A 24778-nucleotide genomic window follows, 5' to 3' on the forward strand; every position below is an offset into this window, starting at 1 on the left:
CTATAAATTGGAGAGATGATGAACTATAATACTTAGGAATAAAAGTAACAATCCGCTTGTAAAATCTTTGTTGTATATTAAAAATAACATCTTACGCCCTCCTAAAACTCAGTAATATATTCATGCACCTGACTGTGTAGCATTTACCAGTACAAATTAAGGAGATCACATATAAAACTAAAATGAAAATAATCCTAGAAGTTTTGACGATTTATTGTTTGTGTAGATGGTCATACAGCTCATCTCTTAACTCGGTCTTTACTCTGAAATAACAAATTCAAGATAGATTGATAAAACAGTCAGGGTTGTCATTAGGGATAAGGAGAAATTGGACTGTGAATTATATTGGTGCCCAAAGTTTATTAACTTTAGTTAAATCTTAAATGGTTGGTTCAAAATTTTCTTGATAACAGTATCAGCTGATGTTCAGGTAAATATTTTTTCATCCTACCCCCCCCCCCCCCAACGTAGCAGGGTATCCCATGCAAAAAATACTCCCCTTGAAAATGATTTTACCTGATAAGAAATGTTGCAGGGCCTGACTCTTCACCTAAATACATCACAAAACAATTATTAAAATTGCCAAAAAAAGTTTTCCTACATAAAATCGTTAATTTGTTTTGAGATGAATAAATTTTTTTAGAGCTAAAACATTCATTCTCAATTAGTATAGGTAAGGGGGGCAGCGGTTTTGACACTTTTACGTAAACAGTGATTATAGGCTTTGTCTTTGGACTGAGAGGATAGATTATTTCACAAAAAAATTCAACCTGGAGGCCTGCAGCACCTGAACCTGGAGGCCAAATCCAAAATTTTTTAAAAAAAGGAAAACTACATCACAAAAGGAAATTTTTTTGTGAAATAATCTATCCTCTCACTCCAAAGACAAAGCCTATAATCACTGTTTACGCAAAAGTGTCAGAACCTTGCCCCCTTAACTTTTTAAAGTTATTGTTTAATTCATTGCTATATTGTAGAAGTAGGACACAATTGTTTTGGTTAGTTCTATTCCCTATAATTATATTCTATCACTGTACATGAGAACACTTTTAGTCAATACACCGTTAACAGGCATTATCCTTCAAAGTACTTCGTGGAACACAACTAACCGCCCCCCCCCCCAGTTTTTAATGGAAAATAATGGGAGGGAATAGATGTTTATTTCTTTAGGCCAGTTTAGGTCCCCCCGCAGGTGTAAGCCCTAGAAAAGAAATAATCTCCCTGGTTTTATTTTTAAAATAAGAAAGGTTGGAAGAGAGGGGGGGAGGATTGCAGTGCCCGACAGCCACTTTAAGGGAAAGTATCAATTAAAATGTATAAACCTGGAATGGGTGGGTTAGGAACTGTGGCCAGAAGTATGTTGTTGTCTCCAACCATATCAATTCTGGCAGTATCCACCATAATGTTCAACAGGATACTTCCCAGTGCATTATCACTCCTAGCAAACAAAGAATGTAGAATATACGTGGATATTATGACAGGGGAAAAATTGGCGTCAATTTTGCTTGCTAACATGACACATTTATTGGTCAGTTCGTTCAACTAGCAGGAGGGGAGGAAATGGGGTCAAGGGGGTGGAAGGAGGCGGGATCAATATTTTAGCCCACTGCATTTTTCACTCTATTAGAGAACATGAAAATCTGGAGTATGATCCAAGTAATATAATATCCATATATCAAACAAATCAATATTTGAAACAATGACAATTTGGTCCACAATGAAGCAAAGCAACAAAATGTTAGCAATATTTCATAATTCTATAATAGTTTCCTTATTATTTAGCTTAAACTTTTATCGAATTTCCAATTTTAGGAAAGCTTCACATAGGTAAATGGATTGTTTTAGGCTATCTTATTTTGAATTCAAGTCTTGGGCTGGTTTAGGCTATTTGAAAACATCTTAATAAACCCAAGAATATGATGATTTCCTCAAAAGAAAAGCATATCAGATTAGAATTATTCTGGAACTTAGGACACGGAAAAACAGACATTGTGTTATTATAAGTATATTATTTAAACTAATTCTCTCACAAAAATAATAAAACTAAAACAAATAATATGTACCTTATCACAAGTTGAGTCTTGCTTTCAGAGTCGCCACACTTCTTTAAATGGATAAACCCTTTTCCTCTGTCATCATACTTGTTATCCTATAAACAGATCTATAGATTAGATTGTATATACAGATAATTACCTCCCTCCCTTTTTAAAGACCTTTTTTGTCTACGACCAAATTTTTTTCTGCTACTTAGCTGTGTTAATACACACCACATCATTAGTTGATTTTTAATGACCCAATTAAGAGTCGGCACAAGGACAATGCGATGGATACAGTTATATAACCCTTTCTCCCTCTAGTGTTTTACTATAATAACCTATACAAATATTTTGTAACAACCCAATCTTATTCACATTTGTTTTATAATGTGTTCGTCCATATTGCAGCGAAACGGGTAGCTGTGATTTTAAAGATACCAAAATCTATAACAGATTTTAATCCTTTATGAATTTACATTTATAGAATATAAGCTGAAGCCATCCTATAAAAGAAGTAAATTTTCTAGCAAGGAAGGAGATAAAATGGAAAAATATTTTACAACTCTTAATTTTATTCATATTATGCCCCCTTCCACGTATTTTTTTTGTTTTTTCACCAAAGAGGGGAAAAAAAAAAAAAAAAATGCTTTCAGTCCTCTTAATTTTTACATTCCCCCCCCCCCCCATATTTTTTATTTCCCCCTCCCTCAGCCGGGTCAAATTTGAAAATATACACCCCTGTATAGGCTATTCTTTTGCACCTTCTCTCACAACACGAAGCGATTTGTTTGTCTAAATTGAATTTTTCATGTATTTCAGTTTTTCAGTTTTGTCTGATTTTTTTTATCGTTCATTGTCATTCATCCATAAAAATCACTGTAGATTACTGCATGAAGAAGGTTTAGCCATCAAGCAAAATAAATCTAAAATAGTATTTGAGGGGAGGGGGGGGGGGTGGGGGGGCAGATAAAAAGGTTGTCAATTCTAATAAGTGTTGACCCCCAAAGACAGCTGAAAATCACGTTTAGGTTTCGTGATTTTTTTCCCCATATCAATTTCGTTGTTGGTATATGTGCTGAGATTACTGACCTTTTTCAGGAATAGTTTGCACTTGGTAGAAAAGAATGAATTTTCCTCTTTGTGTTCAAATGTCTCCTCAGCCTCCCCTGCTCCCCCACTTTCATTTTCTTTCTCACCATTCTAAATTACAATCTTTATCAGTTTTAGGCCAATAAGAGTATGCACGGGTGTATATTCTGCACAAGAATCATTTTTTCCGGCAGAAAAAGTGTTTATTTTTTTCACCCGGCAGAAAAAATATTTAATTTTCTCCCCCTAGTGTTTTCCCCAAGGAGGGGGAAAAATGGGAAAATGTTTTCAGTCCCTACATTTTTTAAAAAATATTTACTAATGTAATTAACAGCCCAAGGTCCCCTCCCTTTCTGCATCTAAAACATTTTACCTGGACCTCGTACTTAGTTCTGATGTTATTAATGTGCTTCATATAATCCTGGAAAACCGGGGAGAGGTCAACTAAAGCGTTCGTGTTTATGTGTTTGTTGATCAGGCTGGTAACCTAAACAGAAACAAGGATGACAACATCCATAAGCTGCGACGCACAAAAATAATGAACGGGAGCACGGACATAGTTTTAAAGAGTATTTTTTATTGGTATATTTAATACTTTTCTCACGTATTTTTTTAGATTTTTTAGTATTTTTATTTTGTAGCATGATTGACAGACAGATTGACAAAGCTTATTACTAGATGCTTATTGGCAAGGACGTCCAATTGGGGGGGGGGGGGGGGGGGGTAAAGGGGTGAAAAAGCTTGGACGCCCTTGCTTATAAGTAAAGAATATAGCGTTATGGGGACTGACTGAATAGCGGACTTACAGACAAAGTAAATTATAGATTAGCATCGCTACTAATAGTCAGCTAATTCTAATGTTTCACTTGTGGACCATATGATATATAACATCAGTCAAATTTTGGTAGTGCAGCAGCAGCTACTCTATACCTAATGAATATCCGTTCCTATTTATGAATTCGAAAAAAATGGATCATAATTACATAAATGCCTTTTTTTTGACATCATTAATATTTCTTATAATCGGCCATTAAAATATTACTTCCAGGCTCCTTTCCTCTAGGGGCTATGTATTCTAAGAATCAGAGAGGGGCTAGAAAAATAGCTTAAAAACTTCCCATGACTTAAATCTGAAAATTAAATGCTCTAAAACCATCACAGGAGTTAAGTAAAAAAGATAACTCAATCGGTTCAGAAGTTATTGATATCTTAAGCTTTAGACAGAAAACCCTACTACTTGATGAATTAGGATAGGTTTTGATTCTACAGTTGTAATTAATATACCTGGAGGTTTAAAGCCTTAATTTGACCCAGGTATTCAGCTTTTTTGGAACCAGCTGCCAACTTGGTGGGAGTCTGTTGACTTGTCTTCTCCCCAGCAGGGGTACCGAAGGGACCACGGGGAGCACCGAAGCTTGTGTTGCTTGTGTTTGTGAATTTAAATCCTAGTAAATAGAAAATAGTGAAAAGTAATAACGAATACAAGTTGCAAAGCTAAAGACTTCTTTCAAATTGAAACATAGCAAGGTTCTTAAATTTTGATCACAAATTGTTTCTTTAAACAGTGATACTACCTATGATTTTAGGCTTTTTTGGTAGGTAGTTGTAGAGGGGATGTTATTGCTAATAAATAAAACTTTTTTCAGTGTTGGATTTGGGTCCAGAGTTAAACGTGTACCTAAAGGAGTGCTGGGTGAGGTACTGCCAGAACCAAACTTAAATCCTGCAGCTGGCTTCTCCGGCTCTGCTGCACTGGAGCCAAACTTAAATCCTGCAGCTGGCTTCTCTGGCTCTGCTGCACTGGAGCCGAACTTAAATCCTCCCGAGCTAGGGGTCTTATCAGTTTCCTTGGAATCTTGAGTTGAGCCAAACTTAAATCCTCCTGAATAATAGAAAATGAAATGTCTTTTGCCTATATAGTATTATTCAAGAACATCGCGTAGCTTCTATACCAAAACAAACACGTAATATATATTATATTTATAATAGGAATATTGGAATTAGTGCAGTTCAAGATCAAATGTTCCTGGAATCGATTATCTCCTGAGGCCAGCTGCTGTACGGCTGAGCGCACATTGTTATAAGCGACATTTAATGATTTAATGATGAACAGGAAAAGCTCGGCTGAAGAAAGCATGCGTAACAAGTCTTTTTTGTGTATTCAAACCTGATTGTAGGCCTTCTTTTATCGATCAAATTTTGTGCGTACATAATTAATGTATACGTTCAGCCATTAGGCCACTAGCGGCCTTTAAGTTTAAAGTTCATGATTTTTAGAGGAACATTTTACCGTAAACTACATCTAATCCGTAATATTTTATTATTTGTATAATACTCACACAGGTTTCTAAGAAGCGGTTTTTGACAATCTAATCATTTAGTTATTAGCATAATGGATAACATCAACCCCTAAGGGGGGGTTTTTTAATGCAACCATCTCGTAATCAATGATTAAATGGCACTTAGAATTCGAATTTCGATCTGAAATTGTGCATGAATAATCCTTGGTAGGTCTATTTTCCCTAAATCGAACAAAAAGTTGGAAAAGTAACGGCTAACGGCTGGCGGCTTAGCTGTTTTCCCATTTTTTTGCTATCTTAAGAGCATATTAGTCACGAAACCTATCTCCACATAATACTTTATCTCGCTCTAAAACCTTATCAAACGGTTCTAGCCGGTAGCTGTTGGTACTAGAAATTTAAAAAACTGTTATTGCTATCATTCAACATGAATTAAACCAAAAATATGTTTTAAAAAGTTGATTTCTACGTAATTAATGATGAATTTGCCCTGAAAATAGGCAAAAAAACGGCTAAACGGCTGAGCCGCCAGCCGTTACTTTTCAAACTTTTTGTTCGATTTAGGGAAAATAGACCTACCAAGGATTATTCATGCACAATTTCAGATCGAAATTCGAATTCTAAGTGCCATTTAATCATTGATTACGAGATGGTTGTATTAAAAAACCCCCCCTTATACTTTTTTACCACACAACACACAACATAGAACTCTTATTTAATATCGATACCATAGTAGTTTTTTACTGGATTATTTTTACTAGCGGTTACGCCCCTAGAGGCCTCTAGGGGCATGTAAATTGTTTTCAATCTATGTTAAGATCAGCTGTTCAAAAAATTTGTTTTTGCCACTACAGATGTAGATGGTGTAGTATAAAATATAGCAATAAACCTTCCCAGAACCTACGAGAATCTACACTGTAAACGATAACAGTATCGGTTTGCGAGATCCTTTGATAAACAGACAAAAAGACAGAGATCCTGTTACTTTATTATAAGGATGTATGTTTGTTAGAATACCCTATTACCTGATGCAGGCTTTTCAGATTCTTTTTCAGTGGATCCAAACTTAAAGCCTCCTCCACTTTCTTTGGCTGGTTCTTTTTCAGTTGTGGAACCAAATGTGAATCCACCCGTACTTCCACCAAACTTAAATCCACCTAATGGATATAGAATATGTGAAAAAATATTGACAGGGAAAATATTTGTCCGCAATTTAGGTTTCTATATATATTATGGACCCCAAATGTTGGTAAGATCGTTCATCCAGTAGGAGGGAAGAGATGGAGTAAAGAAGGTGGATCGGGGGTCCTTTTAGCCAGCTGGGAAGTATCATTTTATCTTATCAGAGTATATACAAATCTGGTGCACTATCCCAGTAATTAATAAATCAATTATCCACCTGAATCGAAAAGCCTTGAGTATTTACCTGTTTATTGTTTAATAAAGATTTGCATATCAACTAATTCCAAGTTTAGCACTAAATCAGGGAGTTTAATTAACACCTTCGCTCATAAAAGGGTTTATTTTGAACATAAAATATGATCTAATTGTCTTATCCCTTAAGATCCCTTCTATACTGTTGCTATTAGAACTGATGGAAGGATATGGCTGAAAGCATGTCATTTTCCAGGATTCCAGTAAAGTTACAAGTTTGTATTTATTGTACTGTAAATCTGCTTATTATTTGAAGCAGGGGAAAATATCCTAAATATACTACCTCCTGTCTCTGTAGATGTGCAAGAGGGTGCAGCTGCAGACCCAGAACCAAAAGTAAAGCCGCCGGTGGCGGGTTGAGCAAAATCATTGGCCGAGCCACCACCAAACTTAAATCCGCCAGAAGAACCGAAACTTATTTTCACTGGAGAATTTTCCTTAAAAGAGACAATAGGTAATTTTTTTTATTGTTTTCCTATTTATGTAATAAAAGGGATTTGAGGATCAGCTTGTAATGAAACATTGAATCCATTTAGCTGTGCAAAAAGCTTATTAATCCTTAATCAATTTCTACTTTCATTTTCCATGTTCAACTGAATTCCATGGAGGCAGGGTCATTGGACTGTAAATTAAAATGGTACCCAAATGTTTATAACCGCGTTATCTCATTCGTTGTCTCAATTATCAATGGGGTGGTATATTAATATACAGTGTTGCGGAGCCGGGAGCCGCCATATTTTGTTGGAGCCGTAATTTTCGTTCAAAACAGCTCCGGACTAGATAAACAAAGAGATTTTTTTATAAATTATAATTTGGTAGCTCTGTTTTGTCATGTGCAAATGCCCCTTTTAAGTTTTTCCAAATCCATTTTTATCAAAAATTGAACTTTTAAAACCTTCAAAAGTAAAAAATAGACGTGGGAACAAAAAAAAATGTCGAGTTTTTCTTAATTTTAGGTCGGAGCCGGAGCCGCCATCATCACAGACGGCTCCGCGGAGCCAGAACCGGAGCCGCACCAAAATCAACGCTGTTAATCTAATATTGTCCATAGAATCCCGACTACAGAGAATCAGGGTTAATAATAAACAAAACAAATATTTGACCAAATTTGTTATTTAATATTATATTTACTAAACATGTCACAAGATCTTACTGTGTAAAAGTTTGCAGTTTAAATAAAAAGAATCTATTGTCTGTCAGTACAAAAAGGTCTAGTGAACCGCTGCACTGCACTGGAGCGATATGGCTCTCCTCTTTATTATATAAAGGTTCTTTTTAAAAATCCCAAAACGGTTTTGATTAATATAGGTAGGAGTGAACCCATACAACTTCAAGATAAGAAACCTCCTCCAAAAAATATTTTCCCTTTTTCTGTTTATAGGTTAGGTAAAAAAATCCTAGGGTAAAGCGGGGCGATCTCGGTTTTGAGGTGAAGTCGGTATTTTTTTGACTACCTTCATTAAATGACATTTTTCTCCATGTTCTAATCGACTGACAGAAAAAAACATAAAATCAAATTTGTTCCTTATTAAATTGCCTACAAAAAAGTATAAAATTTTTGTGAGATGAATTTTTTGGGTACTTATTGGGTCTTAAAGTCGGACGACAAAAAATTTTTTTTTCGATTTTTTTGCTTCGGTCGGAAAAACGGTAAGTTGGACAAAAACTGGTAAGAGCTAGAGCTTAGACGTCTTCAGGGGACTTATTAAGAATCTAATAGGCTATCCATTTCCGTTTAAAACTTTAAAAAAGCTTGTATAGTTTTTTCTTAAATCGACTAAAAGTGAAGCGGGGCGAATTCGGTTTTTTCACTTTTTATACTAACTTTTTCAATTTTATATAAAAAAGTGAAATTTTCGAGAAAAAAAGTCAAATTTCTCGTACTTAGAAAAAATTTTTTTTTTTTGTAGAAAAAATTGTCCGATCTTCATAATTTTTTTTTGTGAATGCTCTTTATTACATTTAGCAACTTTAACCTTTAGGGCATGCTGTAATTAAATCAATATGTCATAGGTTTTTTGAAGCTGGAAAATCGACCACAGACTTTGCCAAACTTTTCTCTTTTTTTCAACTTGATTTTTTTAGGAAATTTTGCTAATAGAACTAATTTTTTTTTGGCCAAATCTATTCAAAATTGCCTGAATTTTAAGGATCAGGCCTTTAAAGTCATAAAAAGTTATTTTTTCTAGTAGTATTTTTATGTTTTTTATCAAAAAAATTTTCGAAAAAAAAGTAAAATTTCGCGTACTTCGGAAAAATTATTTTTTGTGGTAGAAAAAATTGACCTATCTTAATAAATTTTTTTGTGCATACTCTTTATTACATTTAGCAACTTTTACCTTTTGGGCATGCTGTAATAAAATCAATACGTCATCGATTTTTCGAAGCTTGAAAATGCCCTACCGACTTCGCCTCAAGGCGGGGCGAAGTCGGTGCCGTTTTAGAGATCAATTTTGACAAACTTCCCAAAGTCCTAGGTTTACGTCCTTTTAGGACCTGATCGACTTTTCCGAGATCTTTCTACTGGTCTTGGTCCCATTTAAAAAAAATAATTTTTACGATTTGCAGGTTCAAAAAACCGAAAAAAAGACCGAGTTCGCCCCGCTTTACCCTACCCCCTTTTTTAAATGTTCATGAAGGCATCTAAACCCACAAGTAGTTTATAATAACCCTAGCTTTTGTTGCTAATCTACTTATAGAAAAGGCTGTTAAAGTACTACCTTTGCTGGAAGAGCAGCGCCGGGCTTAGCAGTTTCACAGGCTGCACACTTGTTAACATCTTCTGAATTCTTAATCATACAAACATCACATGTCCATTTAGTAGCTGCTCCAGCTCCTGCTGCTGCTGACTTGTCAAGATTTGTCCCAGAAAAGTTAAATCCACCGTTGGCACCGAAAGCCATTTCAACCTGAAATCATCATACATAATTTATATGTTTAAAAGGAATAAATATTTTGCTTACAACTTTTTTGACAGTCAAAATATCATTTTTGTTTATCCGCTGCATTCCAGGCTCATCCAAATTTTACCATATAATAAAGTTTTCTAATAGAACTGCTATTATTGACCGACGAAATAGTTGGAGGCAATTAAAAAAATTATAAAAAATACAGATTTTTTTGGTTCTTGTGAATTAAGACCTGACTCACGTACCTAGTCATTAGGGCCTTTGTCAATATTTAAGAGATAACACCCATAGATAGTCTAATAGTCACTGTAATGAATGACATCACCTTTGGTTTTTCCTTCTCAGAGCTAACAGCTGCACCAGGTTTAGGAGTCTCACAGGCCACACATTTAGTAAGATCTGAACCATTCTTGATCATACAAACGTCACATGACCACTTAGCTTCGGTTGATTTATTCTCAAGAGCTGTTCCAGCAAAGTTAAATCCACCGCCATTTGCTTTTGGCTCTTCCTAATTAAAATGTGGCATGAAAAATGTAAATTGTACATCAAATTGTAATCTACAGAAGGGTTAATTGAATGTATCATCATTGAGGATGTACATCAATTTTTCGGCCATTGTCTAATCCATACAGATTTCAAAATATTCATAGACAATCAAAATTCATATCATTATCATGTTGAATAACTTACCTTAGATTTTTGTGTAGGTTTCGGGGTCTCACAAGCAGCACACTTTATCTTATCAGCACTGTTACTAATCATACAAACATCACAGGACCATTTAGCTTCACTGGTTTTATTCTCAAGAGCTGTTCCAGCAAAGTTGAAGCCACCGCCATTTGCTTTAGGCTCCTCCTGGGTCAAAAATAAGGATGAAAACAGCTATAATTAGTAGAACTCATAAATGTTAAAGTATGAAGAATAGGCAAGCAGATTTATGGAAAAAGGGGGGGGGGGGGGCGTAATGACATAAGCTCTTAAACCGTGAGCAAAATGGTCTAAATATTGAGCTAGACCCTTCAAACTTGGTATATAAGCCTAGTCCTATAGGTATTACATCTAAATGGCAAAAAAAATCCAAAAAACTTTATTTTTAGGTTAGGTTAGGTAAGAAAAACCCTGCGGAAATGGGGTTTTTAGGCTTTTTTGGTCTATTTTGATGTGGAAACTTGCCTTAAATTGTTTTTTCTTAGGGTTTTAACTTAAATACACTGTATTTATTCATATGGACATTATTTAAGATGATTCAGCAAGTCGGGGACCGACCCCAGGGGGCTAGGTGGGTGGCCCGCAGGGGTTAAGTGCATTTTTCCCAATATATTTGTTGTGATACATCAAATTATAGGTTTTTTAGGTCAAAGAACTCAAATTCAGAGCTAAAATAAGCATTAGACTAATCTGAAGCTAGCCCCAGCGGGCTAGGTTGGTGGCCCGCAGGGGTTAAGTGCATTTTTCTAATATATATCTTGTTATATATCAAACTATAGGTTTTTTTGGTCAAGAATCTCAAATTCTGAGCGAAAATTAGCATTAGACTGACCTGAAGCTAACCCCCCCGGGCTAGGTTGGTTTTCTGCAGGGCTTAAGAGCATTTACCTAACCTAACCTAGAAACTTACTTATATTTTTACAGGTTTCTTTCTTGAATAAACTGTGTCTATTAATGAAGACTTTATTTAAGATGATCCAGCAAGTCGGGGACCGACCCCAGCGGGCTAGGTGTGTGGCCCGCAGGGGTTAAGTGCATTTTCCCCAATATATATGATGTGATACATCAAATGATATGTTTTTTAGGTCAAAGAACTCAAATTCAGAGCTAAAATAAGCATTAGAATAATCTGAAGCTAACCCCAGCGGGCTAGCTGGGTTGCCCACAGGGCTTAATTGCATTTTACCTAAGCTAACCTAGAAACTTACATTTATTATTTTTTTTAGGTTTTTTTTCTAGAATAAACTTTCCATTCATGAGGACCTTATGAATAAACTGTGTCTATTAATAAAGACTTTATTTAAGATGATCCAGCAAGTCGGGGACCGAGCCCAGCGGGCTAAGTTGGTGGCCCGCAGGGGTTAAGTGCATTTTCCCCAATATATATGTTGTGATAAATCCAATTATAGGTTTTTTAGGTCAAAGAACTCAAATTCAGAGCTGAAATAAGCATTAGACTAATCTGAAGCTAACCCCAGCGGGCTAGATAGGTAGCCCACAGGGCTTAAGTGCATTTTACCTAACCTAACCTAGAAACTTACGTTTAATATTTTTTTTCAAATAAACTGTCCATTCATAAGGACCTTATTTCAGATGATCCAGCAAGTCGAAGACCGACCCAAGCGGGCTAGGTGGGTGTCCCTCAGGGGTTAAATGCATTTTTTTCTAAAGTATGTGTTTTCATACATCCAACTATAGGTTTTTAAGGTCAAGAAACTCAAATTTACAGCTAATAAAAGCATCAGACTAATCTGAAGCTAGGCCCAGCGGGCTAGGTGGGTTGCCTGCAAGTCTTAAGTGCATTTTACCTAACCTAACCTAGAACCTTACTTGTTTTTTATTGGTTTTTTTCTGGAATAAACTGTGTCTATTTATTAGAACATTATTTAAGATTTAAGACCCCAGCAGGCTAGGTGCGTGGCCCGCAAGGGTTAAGTGCATTTTTAGTTGTCATACATAAAATTATAGGTTTTTTAGATCCAGAAATTCAAAGGGGTAGTTTCACAAAATGCATTTGAACTTAATTTAGTGAACTGCATATTTTTTCCTGGTTAATTGGTTAAACTACATTTATATGGCATATATTTGAAAGAATTTAAATTTTGATAGTACAATGTTAGCGGTGGAAGAATTTAATATGCTAATAGGATACAATTTTTTAAGTTAATGTATACCACATACCACGAAAAAACTAGCATCAGGTTGCTATTGTGTTTTTTTAGCTCCAAATTGACTTAAAAAACCTAGGTATAGTTTGATGTATAACAACACATAATTTGGAAAATTTACCCCTGCAGGCCACCCATCTAATCCGCGGGGGTTAGCCTTGGGTCAGTCTAATGCTTAAAATAGCTCTGAATTTGAGTTTCTTGACATAAAAAACCTATAATTTGATGTATGACAACACATACTTTAGAAAAAATGCACTACACCCCTGTGGGCCACCCACCTAGCCCGCTGGGGTCGGTCCCCAACTTGCTGGATAATCTAAAATACAGTGTGGCCACAACCAAAAAAATACTGATACTGAAGAAAAAAAAGGAAATACTGAAAATACTGAATCCTAAAATAAGAAAAAATACTGAAAATACTGAAGAAAAAAAAGGAAATACTGAAAATACTGAATCCTAAAATAAGAAAAAATACTGAAATACTGAACAAAAAAATACAAATACTGAATAAGTAATAATTTTTTTTATATGATTCCTCATTTCAAAATTTCATATATCATACCTTTATAATTTGGGGGATATTTTAAAGACCTTTTAATTTTGCCTCTTAGATTTTCTTGCACCAATTAAGCAGAAAATGACTGATAAATATTTTAAATGATTACAAAACTTAAATACTTTTTAGTTAATTTAAGAGCATGCTAAAAAACTTTACCTTTAATAATCATGCAAAGTACTCACCTTAGATTATTCATTCTATTAATAGACAAAAAAAATATCTGAAAAAAATACTGTATAAAAGCATCTCAAATATCTAAAAAATTTATATTTGAGATGAAATTGAAAAAAAAATGTATATTACCATCATAGACGTCCAAGCTTTTTATTTTTTTTTTTGGGGGGGGGGTAAAATTTTTTTAATGGGAGGGTAATTCGCTTTTGGGGGGGGGGTAAAATTCGCGCGTCGCAATTTTTTTTACCCCACCCAAAATTTTTACCCCGGGGGTAAAATTTGCTTGGGGGGGGGGGTTAATTACCCCCCCTGAAATCTGTTGGTAGGGGTAAATTTTTTTTACTCCCCCCAAAATTTACACCCTGGTGTAAAATTTTTTTTTGGGGGGGGGTAATTTTAATTTTATCAAATATTTAGTATTAAAAATGCGCGCGAAGCGCGCCAAATTTTTTTTGTTAGAGATTTTTATTTTGGAGGGGGGGGGTATTTACCCCCCACAAAATTGTTTGGGGGGGGGTAAATACCCCCTCCTTAATGGTTGGTGGTGCCTACAGCACCCCCAGGTTAGGGGTAAATTTTAAACGGGGGGGGGGGGGTAAAATGAAAAATTTGGGGGGGTAATCGCCCCTTTACCCCCCCCCCCCTTGGACGTCTATGATTACCATAAAAAAAAAAAAATTAATGTACAAAGTTATAGGGTAATTTAAAGGAAAGTAAAGTGAGGCGCGAAGCGCCGAAAAAAATCTGACATCAACTACTTGAAAAAACATTTTAGTTATGCAAAAAATTTTGGAATTTAAGAAATAATGAAAATACTGAATCATTAAAACTTCCAAAAACTGAAAAATACTGAATAAAATTTTCAAATACTGAATATTCAGTATTTACTGAAAATACTGAAGCCCCAATTTCCAAATACTGAAGAATACTGAAGATTTTCAGTATACTGAAGAATATGGCCACGCTGAAAATAATGTCCTCATTAATAGACAAAGTTTATTCAAGGAAAAAACCAAAAAAGAATAAGTAAGTTTCTAGGTTAGGTTAGGTAAAATGAACATAAGCCCTGTGGAAAATCTACCTAGACCGCAGGGGTTAGCTTCAGGTAAGTCTTATGCCAATTTTAGCTCTGAATTTGAGTTTCTTGACCTTAAAAACCTTTATTTTGATATATAACAAGATCTATATTGGAAATAATGCATTTAACCCCTGTGGGCCACCAACCTAGCCCGCTGGGGCTAGTTTCAGATTAGTCTTATGCTAATTCTAGCTCTGAATTTGAGTTAACTGACCTAAAAAACTTATAATTTGATGTATCGCAACATATACAGGGTGCGCCACATAAAACCGGACTTTTTCTAAATTGTAAACAAATTAACATAAAACCGTCAATTTTAAAGATTTTATCAAATTTTAAAAACTGGGAAGCAAACTAGGTATATGACTATTAGATCATTGAATAAAATCGGTGCCAGCATCAATCACCGCCTCTACCCGCCTCCTCAACCGCCGGCAGTCCCAGGTCAAAATGTACCTGTCCAACCTGGCGAAGTTCTCCTTGATAGTGGCAATGAGGGGGGTCTTTGTGGTATGAGCACGTCTATTGGTGCATGCTACAAAGTAGCTTCAGGCCCAAAAGTCCATTGAATTAAGATCGGGCTGCTGGGAGGTCAAATTTTCTTAGGATTGTGAGTAACCGCAGGATCCAAATTCACCCAACTTTCAAGCTACCCTTTGACACGGAGGCCTTTATTTGGACCACAGTTGAGTTAGAACGACGTTCTATACCTTTTTGGAAATTGCGTGAAGATTCAGCTAGGGTTGTCAGCACAATCCATAGTCTTAAATGAGTTTTTAAGTTCCATATGGGTCTTTAACGTCGAGAACCGAGAAATTTTCACGATTTTACACGATTTTTGACGTTTTTGACATCTCTAAATCTGCCACGTTTCACTTTGCCAGAGTACTACAGCCAAGCCATTGTAGATAGAGAGCTCTAGTCTTTTCTAGTGTCTTACTTATGTATATAACAGTATCCCCAGCAAGTTGCATAACTCTACCTCATCTACAGATGGGCTGAGGTCCGATTTAGTGGGCTCTGGTCGAGATTCCAGATTATATCACCAGCGCATTTCGAATCTGCCTTGTTGAACATAAGCGCGGCCAGCTCAGAGTACGAGCCCATCTTCGTCCAAAGATTTTTTTGTGCTAAAAGGTCATTGCCTAAGCTTTTTATAGTGGGGTCATACGTCCTGATTGGTCAAGTAGTTTTGACGCTATGACCGTTTTAAAAAAGTCCGGTTTTATGTGGCGCACCCTGTATATTGGAAAAAATGCACTTAACCCCTGCGGGCCACCCACCTAGCCCGCTGGGGTCGGTCCCCGACTTGCTGGATCATCTTAAATAAAGTCCTCATTAATAGACACAGTTTATTCAAGAAAAAAACCTGTGAAAATATAAGTAAGTTTCTAGGTTAGGTTAGGTAAATGCTCTTAAGCCCTGCAGAAAACCAACCTAGCCCGGGGGGCCCGGGGTTAGCTTCAAGTCAGTCTAATGCTAATTTTTGCTCAGAATTTGAGTTTCTTGACCTAAAAAACCTATAGTTTGATATATAACAAGATATATATTAGAAAAAATGCACTTAACCCCTGCGGGCTACCAACCTAGCCCGCTGGGGCTAGCTTCAGATTAGTCTAATGCTTATTTTAGCTCTGAATTTGAGTTCCTTGACCTAAAAAACCTATAATTTGATGTATCACAACAAATGTATTGGGAAAAATGAACTTAACCCCTGCGGGCCACCCACCTAGCCCCCTGGGGTCGGTCCCCGACTTGCTGAATCATCTTAAATAATGTCCATATGAATAAATACAGTGTATTTAAGTTAAAACCCTAAGAAAAAACAATTTAAGGCAAGTTTCCACATCAAAATAGACCAAAAAAAGCCTAAAAACCCCATTTCCGCAGGGTTTTTCTTACCTAACCTAACCTAAAAATAAAATTTTTTGGATTTTTTTGCCATTTAGATGTAATACCTATAGGACTAGGCTTATATACCAAGTTTGAAGGGTCTAGCTCAATATTTAGACCATTTTGCTCACGGTTTAAGAGCTTATGTCATTACGCCCCCCCCCCCCCCTTAGAGTACGACAGGCAAACATAATGAGATGTAGATAAGATGTTCATTCAATATGAATATTAGAATTGATGAATTATTTTTACGATTTTATCTACCATCAGAAATTATATGGTTAATAATCACGGCCTTATTAAGCTTCCCTAAAATAAACCAATCATACTATACGGATTGAAAAATCTTCAGATACAAACAGAAAAATACATAAAATCATATAGGTATTTAACATAAATATTGTTACCTTAGATTTTTGTGCAGGTTTTGGGGTCTCACAAGCAGCACACTTTGTTTTTTCAGCATTGTTACTAATCATACAAACATCACAGGACCATTTAGCTTCACTGGTCTTATTCTCAAGAGCTGTTCCAGCAAAATTAAATCCCCCGCCATTTGCTTTTGGCGCGGAATCAACTGATTTTGAGGAATCTATCTTTTCTTCGCCATTCTTCTTATCGTCAGTGCTTCCATTTACTTTCTTTACTTCTTCATCTTTTTTTTCACTGGATTCATCAGGCTTAGGTTTACCGAAAACAAAACCGCCAAACGGTTTTGCCGCCAACTCTTCGGCGGGTTTGACAGTGCTACCAAAAACAAAGCTGCCAAAGGACGGTTTGTTGGCGGATGAATCAGTCGTGGCGTCAGGTTTGAGCCAACTGAACGAACTCTCAGTAGGTTTAGCTGCTGCACTGGAGGCAAAGGAAAAACCTAAAATGATGTTAAATGTTTAAGTCCAGTCAACTTTGCTACGAAGTTTCTCTCTAGAGTAGTTAAAGCCATTTACTGTTCTTTCGTTTATAACTTTGTGAGACAAGAGTTAATGAGCTACTTTTAGACAAAGTTGAATGCTTTCCCCAAAAGTTCTTAATGAGCACAGAAACAACCCTCAGCTCTAATTTTGGAAATACATTGAAAATAAGGGAGAAATGGTCTGTGCTCGATTAGGAGTTTACAGGGAAACCGCCCTCGAACATGTTTTTTTCTTGTATTAGGTACATTACCTGAAAATACATTAGTTTTTCCATCTTGTGTCAGGTTTCTTCTCTTGGCTTTCTTGATTACACGCCCTTTAATTTCATCCTCGCTTGCCTAACATAACAGGGGTGTATAATCATTTTTCCCCTTCGAATATTTTCCAGCAAGGAAGGGGAAAAATGGAAAAACATTTTCAAAACTCTTTAGGTATTTTATTCATATTATCCCTCCTCCCATATACTTTTTTAGTGTTTTTTTTAAAAAGTGCTACAAAAGTCATAAAAATCAACAATCCAAATCCGCGATTTAAATAGCATATTGCGGATTATGGGTCCAAAATTTAGGGTAAAATTGGACGGATTTCGGATTGCCAACCCTAATATTTTTACCTTTTGAAAAGTTCCAGCCTCCTCTTCCTCCTCCTCTTGGTCCCAGTTGTCGTGGTTCAATTCTCGAGCAGCTACGCGCTTAGCCATTTTTAAGGAGGGTCTGCAAAACAATATTCTCTAGTACTATCCATCTTATTTGATCCCAAAGAACACCATAATAATATCTACATAGCTAGTTTACAGGAATGGTGGATACAGTAAACGAGGATATTGTGAGTTATTCCTGCATACCCTAATAAATTATTTCTCCCAACTGGCTAATATAAATACCCCCCACCCCTCCATTCCGCCTCTGGTGACTTTACCCCTCATAATATCCACGTATTCTGTAACCATTTTTACAGGAAAGACTTAAACACACATATCGTATCCCCCACTACAGTTTCTTTATGTGGCCATACTGTACCTAGTCTGTATTTGTCTTAATAATATATCTAATTTATCAAAATACAAAGGGATATAAAAAAAATTATGCTAATGATAATATTAAAAATATTGACACTCAAAGCATGGAGTTGTTTTTGCTAAAAAATTGGCAGGGAATAATAATATCACATCTAGAATTTGGTAAGATATATACATATATTTATTACATTTTTATTTTTGGGTCTAAACATCTAGTCATAATAATTATATTACGATTTATTATTTATGATAATCTGAAGCATAAAGGGAAACAGTTATTTTTTACTAAAAATATATATTATAATTAAAACCTAAAGCATAAGCAATAACATAGTATTTTAAATAAAGGAGACTGTTCATAAAATATGTTAATGAGTTTGGTCACAAAGAGCAGGGATTGTACCTATGACCAATAAAAGTTTATTTCTTAATGTATGAATACACCCCAATTGATTAAGTCTTGCGAGAGAATGAAAAGAAGTTTTACAATACAAGATAATTTAGACGTTATCATCTCCATGGCACAGGGGTGTATGTTCTGCACAAAACTCATTTTTCCCCTGCTATAATATTTTTATTTATTTTTTTCCCCCCTCCTAGTTTTTTCCACCATGGAGGAGAGAAAAATGGACAAATATTTAAAGAACTCTTTCTCTATTCATTTTATCCCAACTCCCAAAATTATTTTTTAGTTTTTTTCACCAAGGAGGGGAGAAAATGAAAAAAAATGTTTTCAGTCCTCTTAATTTTTCCATTTTTCCTCCCAACCACAATTACCCCCCCCCCCCCCTTTAACAGGGTCAATTTTGCAGAATATACAACACCTTTGCCATGGGATATTAACAAATTCTGTTTACGATTATAGGGAGTGTAGTAGAGGGTTCAGCGAGAATGGTGTCTGTACATACATTGTGTATAACCCTTTGTTACAGACATGTTTGTGACTTGGGCGCAAATATTTTACCTACCAATTTTGTACATGAATAGTAAGATATATAAGTTTTTATAAAGAATTTTGATGTTAGAGGTAGATTTCAAATCTGCATAAAATTTTAAGGATCTTTTATAAAATTCGTTTTTTGTATAATTCTTAAAAGTGCAAATACAATTTAAGTTAATTAGTTTTGACATTCGTGATAGGTGGAAAAACTACCTGCGCTTTAATTGGTTGAATGATGTACGACACTTAAGCTTCTCCAATCAGAGCGCAAATGGTTTTTAATCCACCAATCACAGATGTAAAAATTAATTAACTTAAATTGTATTTCCGCTTTTAGATAAAGAATTTAAAAAAAACGAATTTTATAAAAAAAATCCTTAAAATTAGAAACAGATTTCAAATCTACAGACTACCTCTAACATTAAAATTCTTTCCAACTTATATATCTTAATGAATAGTCCCCATTTATGATAATGATAATGAATTAAATTATAACTTGAGCACAAAGAATTAATTACTATATCCAAACATAAAAATTTCCATTATATGTTTCATATGAAAGCATTTTTAAGTTCTCGAAATTTCTTAAAAACAAATGAGCAATGAAGATTTCATGAAATTAAATGTAAAAACGCTAGCAAGCTTTAAAATAAAATAAATTAATTAATATTTATTAGCAGGGACAAGATATATGAAAAACAAACAAATAAGTCAAACTAAATGATTTAGTAGGTAAAGAAATGAATATTTTGTAGCAATATCTTTACTTTTGGGAGGAAAAACATTTAGAAATTTTTAATTGCCATCCTTTAATACAAATTTTAATTGTCCAAAAAGACAAAATATTTATTTCATTACAAATACAATTACAAAAATTTATTTTAGCATAAAATTTTTTTAATGCCAGGAGTTGTTGAAATAAGCCAATATTTTCATATTACATTATTCCCCAATTATCTGAAACCAAACTCAAATGATCTTTGTGGGAGCTTAACTGCTTTCCTGGGCTTACCTAATTCAAATTATCACTTGGTGGGTGATCTAACCAACATATTAGATCAATGTAAGTAATCCCTTGCAGTTGAAATTCCATGTACCCTATTGGCTATATGACCTGTTTTTTTTTTAGTTTTAATTGTTGACTTTTATGCTGTTATATTTGATTTTCAAAGATCTAATTCCTGATTAAATATTGTTTATAAAAATCATTATTTTCAAACTAAATACGAAAATATAAAATCATCACATTGAGATCATCAGGGTTCGTTGATACAGGAATACAGGGAAAGGAAAATGGCAGATTTATTAATCTTCCCCTAACATATGCATAGAAACTTGCAATATTCTTAAAAATATTTAGTTATAGATTAACCTATCTGCAACTGTCCTTTCCCTGAATTGATTTTTAGCAAGGAGAGAGAAAGCATTCTTGAAACTTATAAAACTGCGGATACAGAATGTTTTCAGAAGACTTATCCCTAACCCCGTAGGTTTATTTGATATGAAAAATAAAATTGCTACATCTTTGCTACATCTACCACGTAGTCTCGCTGTTCGCTTTATATGCCTAAAATAAAATCATTTTTGAAGTTTATTTAAACCATCAAGTACATAAAAAGTAAATTTTTTTGTGAGAGAAACGATCCTATTTTAAAGTAAACAGAAAAATTACTTTTTATAGCAAAGCCACTCTATTATTTACTCTATATGTCCGTCCGATCGTCTTTCCATCTGTAATGCTAGGAAGAAATGTGATTTTCTCGGCTTCTATTGCAGATGGACTATTGATTTTTTAGTGAAGATACCCTTTACCAAATGAAAGAGCATCCAGTTCATAATTTACAAATTATCTATTTTTTTACCATCTGACATCTGCTCTATAACTAATTTGTCCATCCAAAATTTTATTTGCTTCACTACTTAAGAATGTTGCCTACCCCTTTTTTTCTTTTTCAAAACTATTAATAATTATTTTAAATAATTTTCTTTTCCACTTATCAAAATTGTAAGTAAAATTGTTGAAAAACTGCTTGATACAGGATAATGTTTTGGACATACTTACATTTTTAGGACTTGATTATAGAGTTGCTTTGCTTATACTATTGTTCTTTGTTGTTCCAGGAATCAATATACCAAAAATCAGATCAAACGGATAATTAGATCACATAAAAATTTGTTGTTAAAAAAGTAGAAAAATCAACATGTTTAAAATGGACATACGGACATTCTGGTAATGATTATAGAGTTGCTACGCTTTCTAAATCGTACCTAACTACTACTAGAATCATCATGCAAAGTTTGAAATCGATAGGACAATTCTAACATGCCTAAATTAACGAATAAAAGCTATCTATCTCGGACGGACGGACGGACGAACGTACGGACCGACCCTAATTATAGAAAAGCTTCGCTTTTAAAAATAATAAGCAAATCAAGATGCCTTAATAATAGGTCAAAAGAAGGAATAGCTAATGACCTTTAATTGCATGGCAGCGTTGCCAAAGTAATAATAAAATTACCTCGTAATCACACATCTTGAAAAGTGAAATTTCTGTTTCATTTTTTACTCCACACTCGCTAAATGTATAAATCTGATTATTGTATATACTATATATTATGTTTAAAAGTTCCAAGTTCCACATGAAAATAATATAAACTAACAGTATGTGCAGTGTGTACCTTAATGGAAGATCGGGCTTAATGATAAGTTTATCATCATCGTGTTTGTTGATAACAGGATCATTAGACTTAGCTCCATGTGCATGGTGCTCGATCTTCAGTGTGTCATAATCATACTTCCTAAATAGGGGGAGGCGGTAAAGACACTTTTTTAACCAAAATTAAAACACAAAGAAACTTACTAACCAAAAAGAGTTACAGCACTAAAATTCGGTTTGGCAGTTGTTTTAATAAAGTACAATGCTTTTTCTCTTCGAATTAGACAATTTTGAATCATTTGAATTTTATACAGGGGGTTTGGGGGAAGGAGTGTGTTTATGTGTGTTTTTCCTAATTCTTATTGTATTTTCCCCATTTCCTAACATAGAATTAAGCTAAGGCGGACTTGGGCCATGAGTTGTAAGGTATATGAATTCCATTTAATCAGGGGAATGTGGAAAAAAAAGTGTAAGAGAAGTTTAGACATTTTTTGAAGTATAGGTCACAAAAGAAAATTATTATATCTATGCCTATCACGATCTTATTTCTTTAGTTACAAATATATGTACTTCAGACTTTAAAATGTCATTTGATACAATATAACTTATTCATAGAGTATATCTTGAAACTCTTAATGAAAGGTCGAATTATTAATTTGTTTAATTCTATTATTCCAACAAAATGAGGTTTGTTCCAGAGAGTATATCTGGGTTTGTTAATGTTCATAGACAATTAATTCTATAGAATTAATTTTATTCTTTCAATGTATTTGTTGGTTTGTTTGTTATTAATGAAATTCCAACCTGAAGGGAGGGGGTAGAGTAGAACTTGTGGCTACAGATTGTTTTGAAAGCTCCAGTAGTTCAGCACCTTAAAAAAATTTATTTAAAAGGTCTTTGATTCATGGTAGGGAATTATTAAAAAGTCTATATATTAGTATTAGTACAGTAAATTATTCCCATTTCTGGCCTATAAATTCCATTTGAAAAATATTGTTTAAATTTAAGGCAGATTATGTAGTTTGTCGCGGGAATCTTCACAAAAATAGTACCTACTCTATCTTTCATATCTTTTGATCTTTCTGAACGGACATTTGAATTTAAAAGTTAAACATTGCAATAGCATTCAATGAACAAATTGAAAAAAACTATGCTACATGCTTCTTCTTAATCTTTGCTTTAACCTTTAGACTTTTTACTTAATGCTTATATATAAACATTGTATAATGTACAGGTATGTTTCAAGTATAGTGATAATGAAGACTGACTTATTATTCTCATCAAAGATTGGAATAACACGGGGTTCTAAAGGGATAAGACAATGGCCGATAAATTGATGTACATTCCCAATGATGATACACAAAATTACCTCTTTTATTGGATGAAAAGTTGTTAAGCCAACGAATAAGAAAACGTTATCAAAACTTTTGGAATAGCGTAAGAAGCAGCCCATTGTCTCCTTCCTCCGGGTAATAACAGTATATGTTGACCTGCTTTAAACCGGTTCAATTACCTGATGTTTTGAGTGGCACTGATTTGAGTACAATGTTCCTAATATTTCTGTGGGGAAAGGATCTTATCACTCGAATTACAAGAGTCGCATTTTCCTCAACCATTTCTGGATTCTGAAATATTCAATACTATTTTATAAAGTAACAAGTTTTTTATTTGTTTCACCCAAAAGATCTTGATAACCAATGAACAGATTGAGCTATCCGTTTTTGGGAAGCTTTACATAAATCTTGGTATGGTTTAGGCTATTTTATTTATTATTTGAAGTCTCATTGTGGTTTCAGATGCTAGGGTCGCAACTGATTTAATAAGACCAGTCCAAAGGGTACTAGCAGAAGTGAATTTGGCTGATCACTGATTAGGCCGACCATTTGATAATATTAAATAACAAGTAATTTATTTTTTTACTAAGTATTAAATAAAATAAATCTTTCACTAATTAGTATTTTCTTCTCTCAATTGTTTCATTTTAGCATCAAACAATTGTAAATCTATTCTGTTTTTGCACAAGAATTTCTAAATTGTTAGTGATATTATTTTCTTTGTCAAAACCATGCTAAAAACATTTTACATATGTTTTGAAAAATTCCTGAAAGATAAGAAATTTTTTTTTTCAACACATAACAATAATATAGGTATTAATTTTTGCCAGTTTAATTAGGGGACTAACATTCAACATCAAAGCTTCCTGGTAAACTTAAAGCAACATATAATATTCAGAATACATAGGTAATATGTTGTGTGTGTGTGTGTGTTTGTTGAAGGACGATTGAGTGCTACATTAATAAACAAAAATGACAACATCCGTAAAAACGAAGCTCTAAATCAGTAGGACAAGTGAACAGTAACTCTTGTAGTGTCAGAACTCAATATGAAGAACATAAATGTATAAATCTAAATATGATGGATAGGATAATTATAACACATAAGAAAATGTTGTCTAAACGGTTAAAAATAACCTTGTTTTAAATGGACAAACGGACACTCTGGTAATTATTTATTACTTTTTAGTAGTATCTTGACTAATACAGAAATCACTAAGCCAAAATTAAAGTCGATAAGACCATTCTAACATAGCTAAATAAACGATAAGAGCTTTCCGTTACGAACATACGTATGGATCGACCCTAATTATAGAAGGCACGCTTTAAAAAATTATTATCATCGACAATTTCCTTATTGAGGTAGAAAACTGGAATTTCATATCTGTATTTATTAAACCATTTCTCATTTTCATCCAATTCTATATCTACCTCTCTTAATTCTACCTCTTCTAGTCTTGAACCCAAAGATTCTAAATATTAATTCATAGTATTAGGTTTTATTAATGGATCTTAGTAACTTACAAGAAATATTTCATTTATTTCCCCCCCTAGTTTGTTC

At 34.3% G+C, this 24778-nt stretch overlaps 2 protein-coding genes across 12 annotated transcripts in view; both read right to left on the minus strand.

Annotated features, from left to right (window-relative positions):
* Positions 1–24778, minus strand: part of LOC145319537 (uncharacterized) — a 45764-nt gene that overhangs the window by 644 nt on the left and 20342 nt on the right. For 4 of the 11 annotated variants that reach the window (XR_013879926.1, XR_013879923.1, XR_013879925.1 and 1 more), the window contains exons 2-17: positions 17882–17982; positions 17519–17606; positions 16762–17225; positions 10462–10626; positions 10094–10279; positions 9580–9768; positions 7143–7296; positions 6451–6582; positions 4804–5007; positions 4410–4570; positions 3499–3612; positions 3126–3236; positions 2064–2149; positions 1323–1438; positions 517–550; positions 129–263 (exon numbers count right to left, since the gene is read on the minus strand). Coding sequence is in view for 4 of the 11 variants with exons in the window: in XM_080161719.1 (XP_080017845.1) it covers positions 212–263; positions 517–550; positions 1323–1438; positions 2064–2149; positions 3126–3236; positions 3499–3612; positions 4410–4570; positions 4804–5007; positions 6451–6582; positions 7143–7296; positions 9580–9768; positions 10094–10279; positions 10462–10626; positions 16762–17225; positions 17519–17606; positions 17882–17968 (2343 nt within the window). In the remaining 7 variants the exon portion in view is untranslated. Of the gene's footprint in view, positions 1–27; positions 264–516; positions 551–1322; positions 1439–2063; positions 2150–3125; positions 3237–3498; positions 3613–4409; positions 4571–4803; positions 5008–6450; positions 6583–7142; positions 7297–9579; positions 9769–10093; positions 10280–10461; positions 10627–16761; positions 17226–17518; positions 17607–17881; positions 17983–24778 lie in introns of those variants that run through there. The other 7 variants (XR_013879929.1, XR_013879927.1, XR_013879928.1 and 4 more) reach the window with 5 other exon arrangements.
* On the minus strand, positions 18576–23917 carry LOC145319562 (UPF0538 protein C2orf76 homolog). Its single transcript, XM_080161770.1, has 6 exons — positions 23397–23917; positions 22688–22754; positions 21906–22025; positions 21746–21803; positions 19111–20793; positions 18576–18800 (listed from the first exon to the last, which is right to left on the minus strand). Exons 1-5 carry the CDS (start codon positions 23497–23499, stop codon positions 20761–20763), a joined length of 381 nt encoding a protein of 126 aa, XP_080017896.1. The 5' UTR covers positions 23500–23917; the 3' UTR covers positions 18576–18800; positions 19111–20760.

This window comes from Acartia tonsa, chromosome 5 (assembly GCF_053477335.1).
Source record: "Acartia tonsa isolate MP-2025a chromosome 5, ASM5347733v1, whole genome shotgun sequence".
NCBI lineage: Eukaryota > Metazoa > Arthropoda > Copepoda > Calanoida > Acartiidae > Acartia > Acartia tonsa.

Coding starts and splice junctions, on each gene's coding strand:
- LOC145319562 (XM_080161770.1), bottom strand. CDS start 23,499: ATGGTTGAGGAAAATGCGACTCTTGTAATTCGAGTGATAAGATCCTTT. Junction 22,755..23,396: donor AGTGCCACTCAAAACATCAG/GTAATTGAACCG, acceptor AATTTTTTTAAG/GTGCTGAACTACTGGAGCTT. Junction 20,794..21,745: donor TCAAGATGTGTGATTACGAG/GTAATTTTATTA, acceptor ATTTTATTTTAG/GCATATAAAGCGAACAGCGA.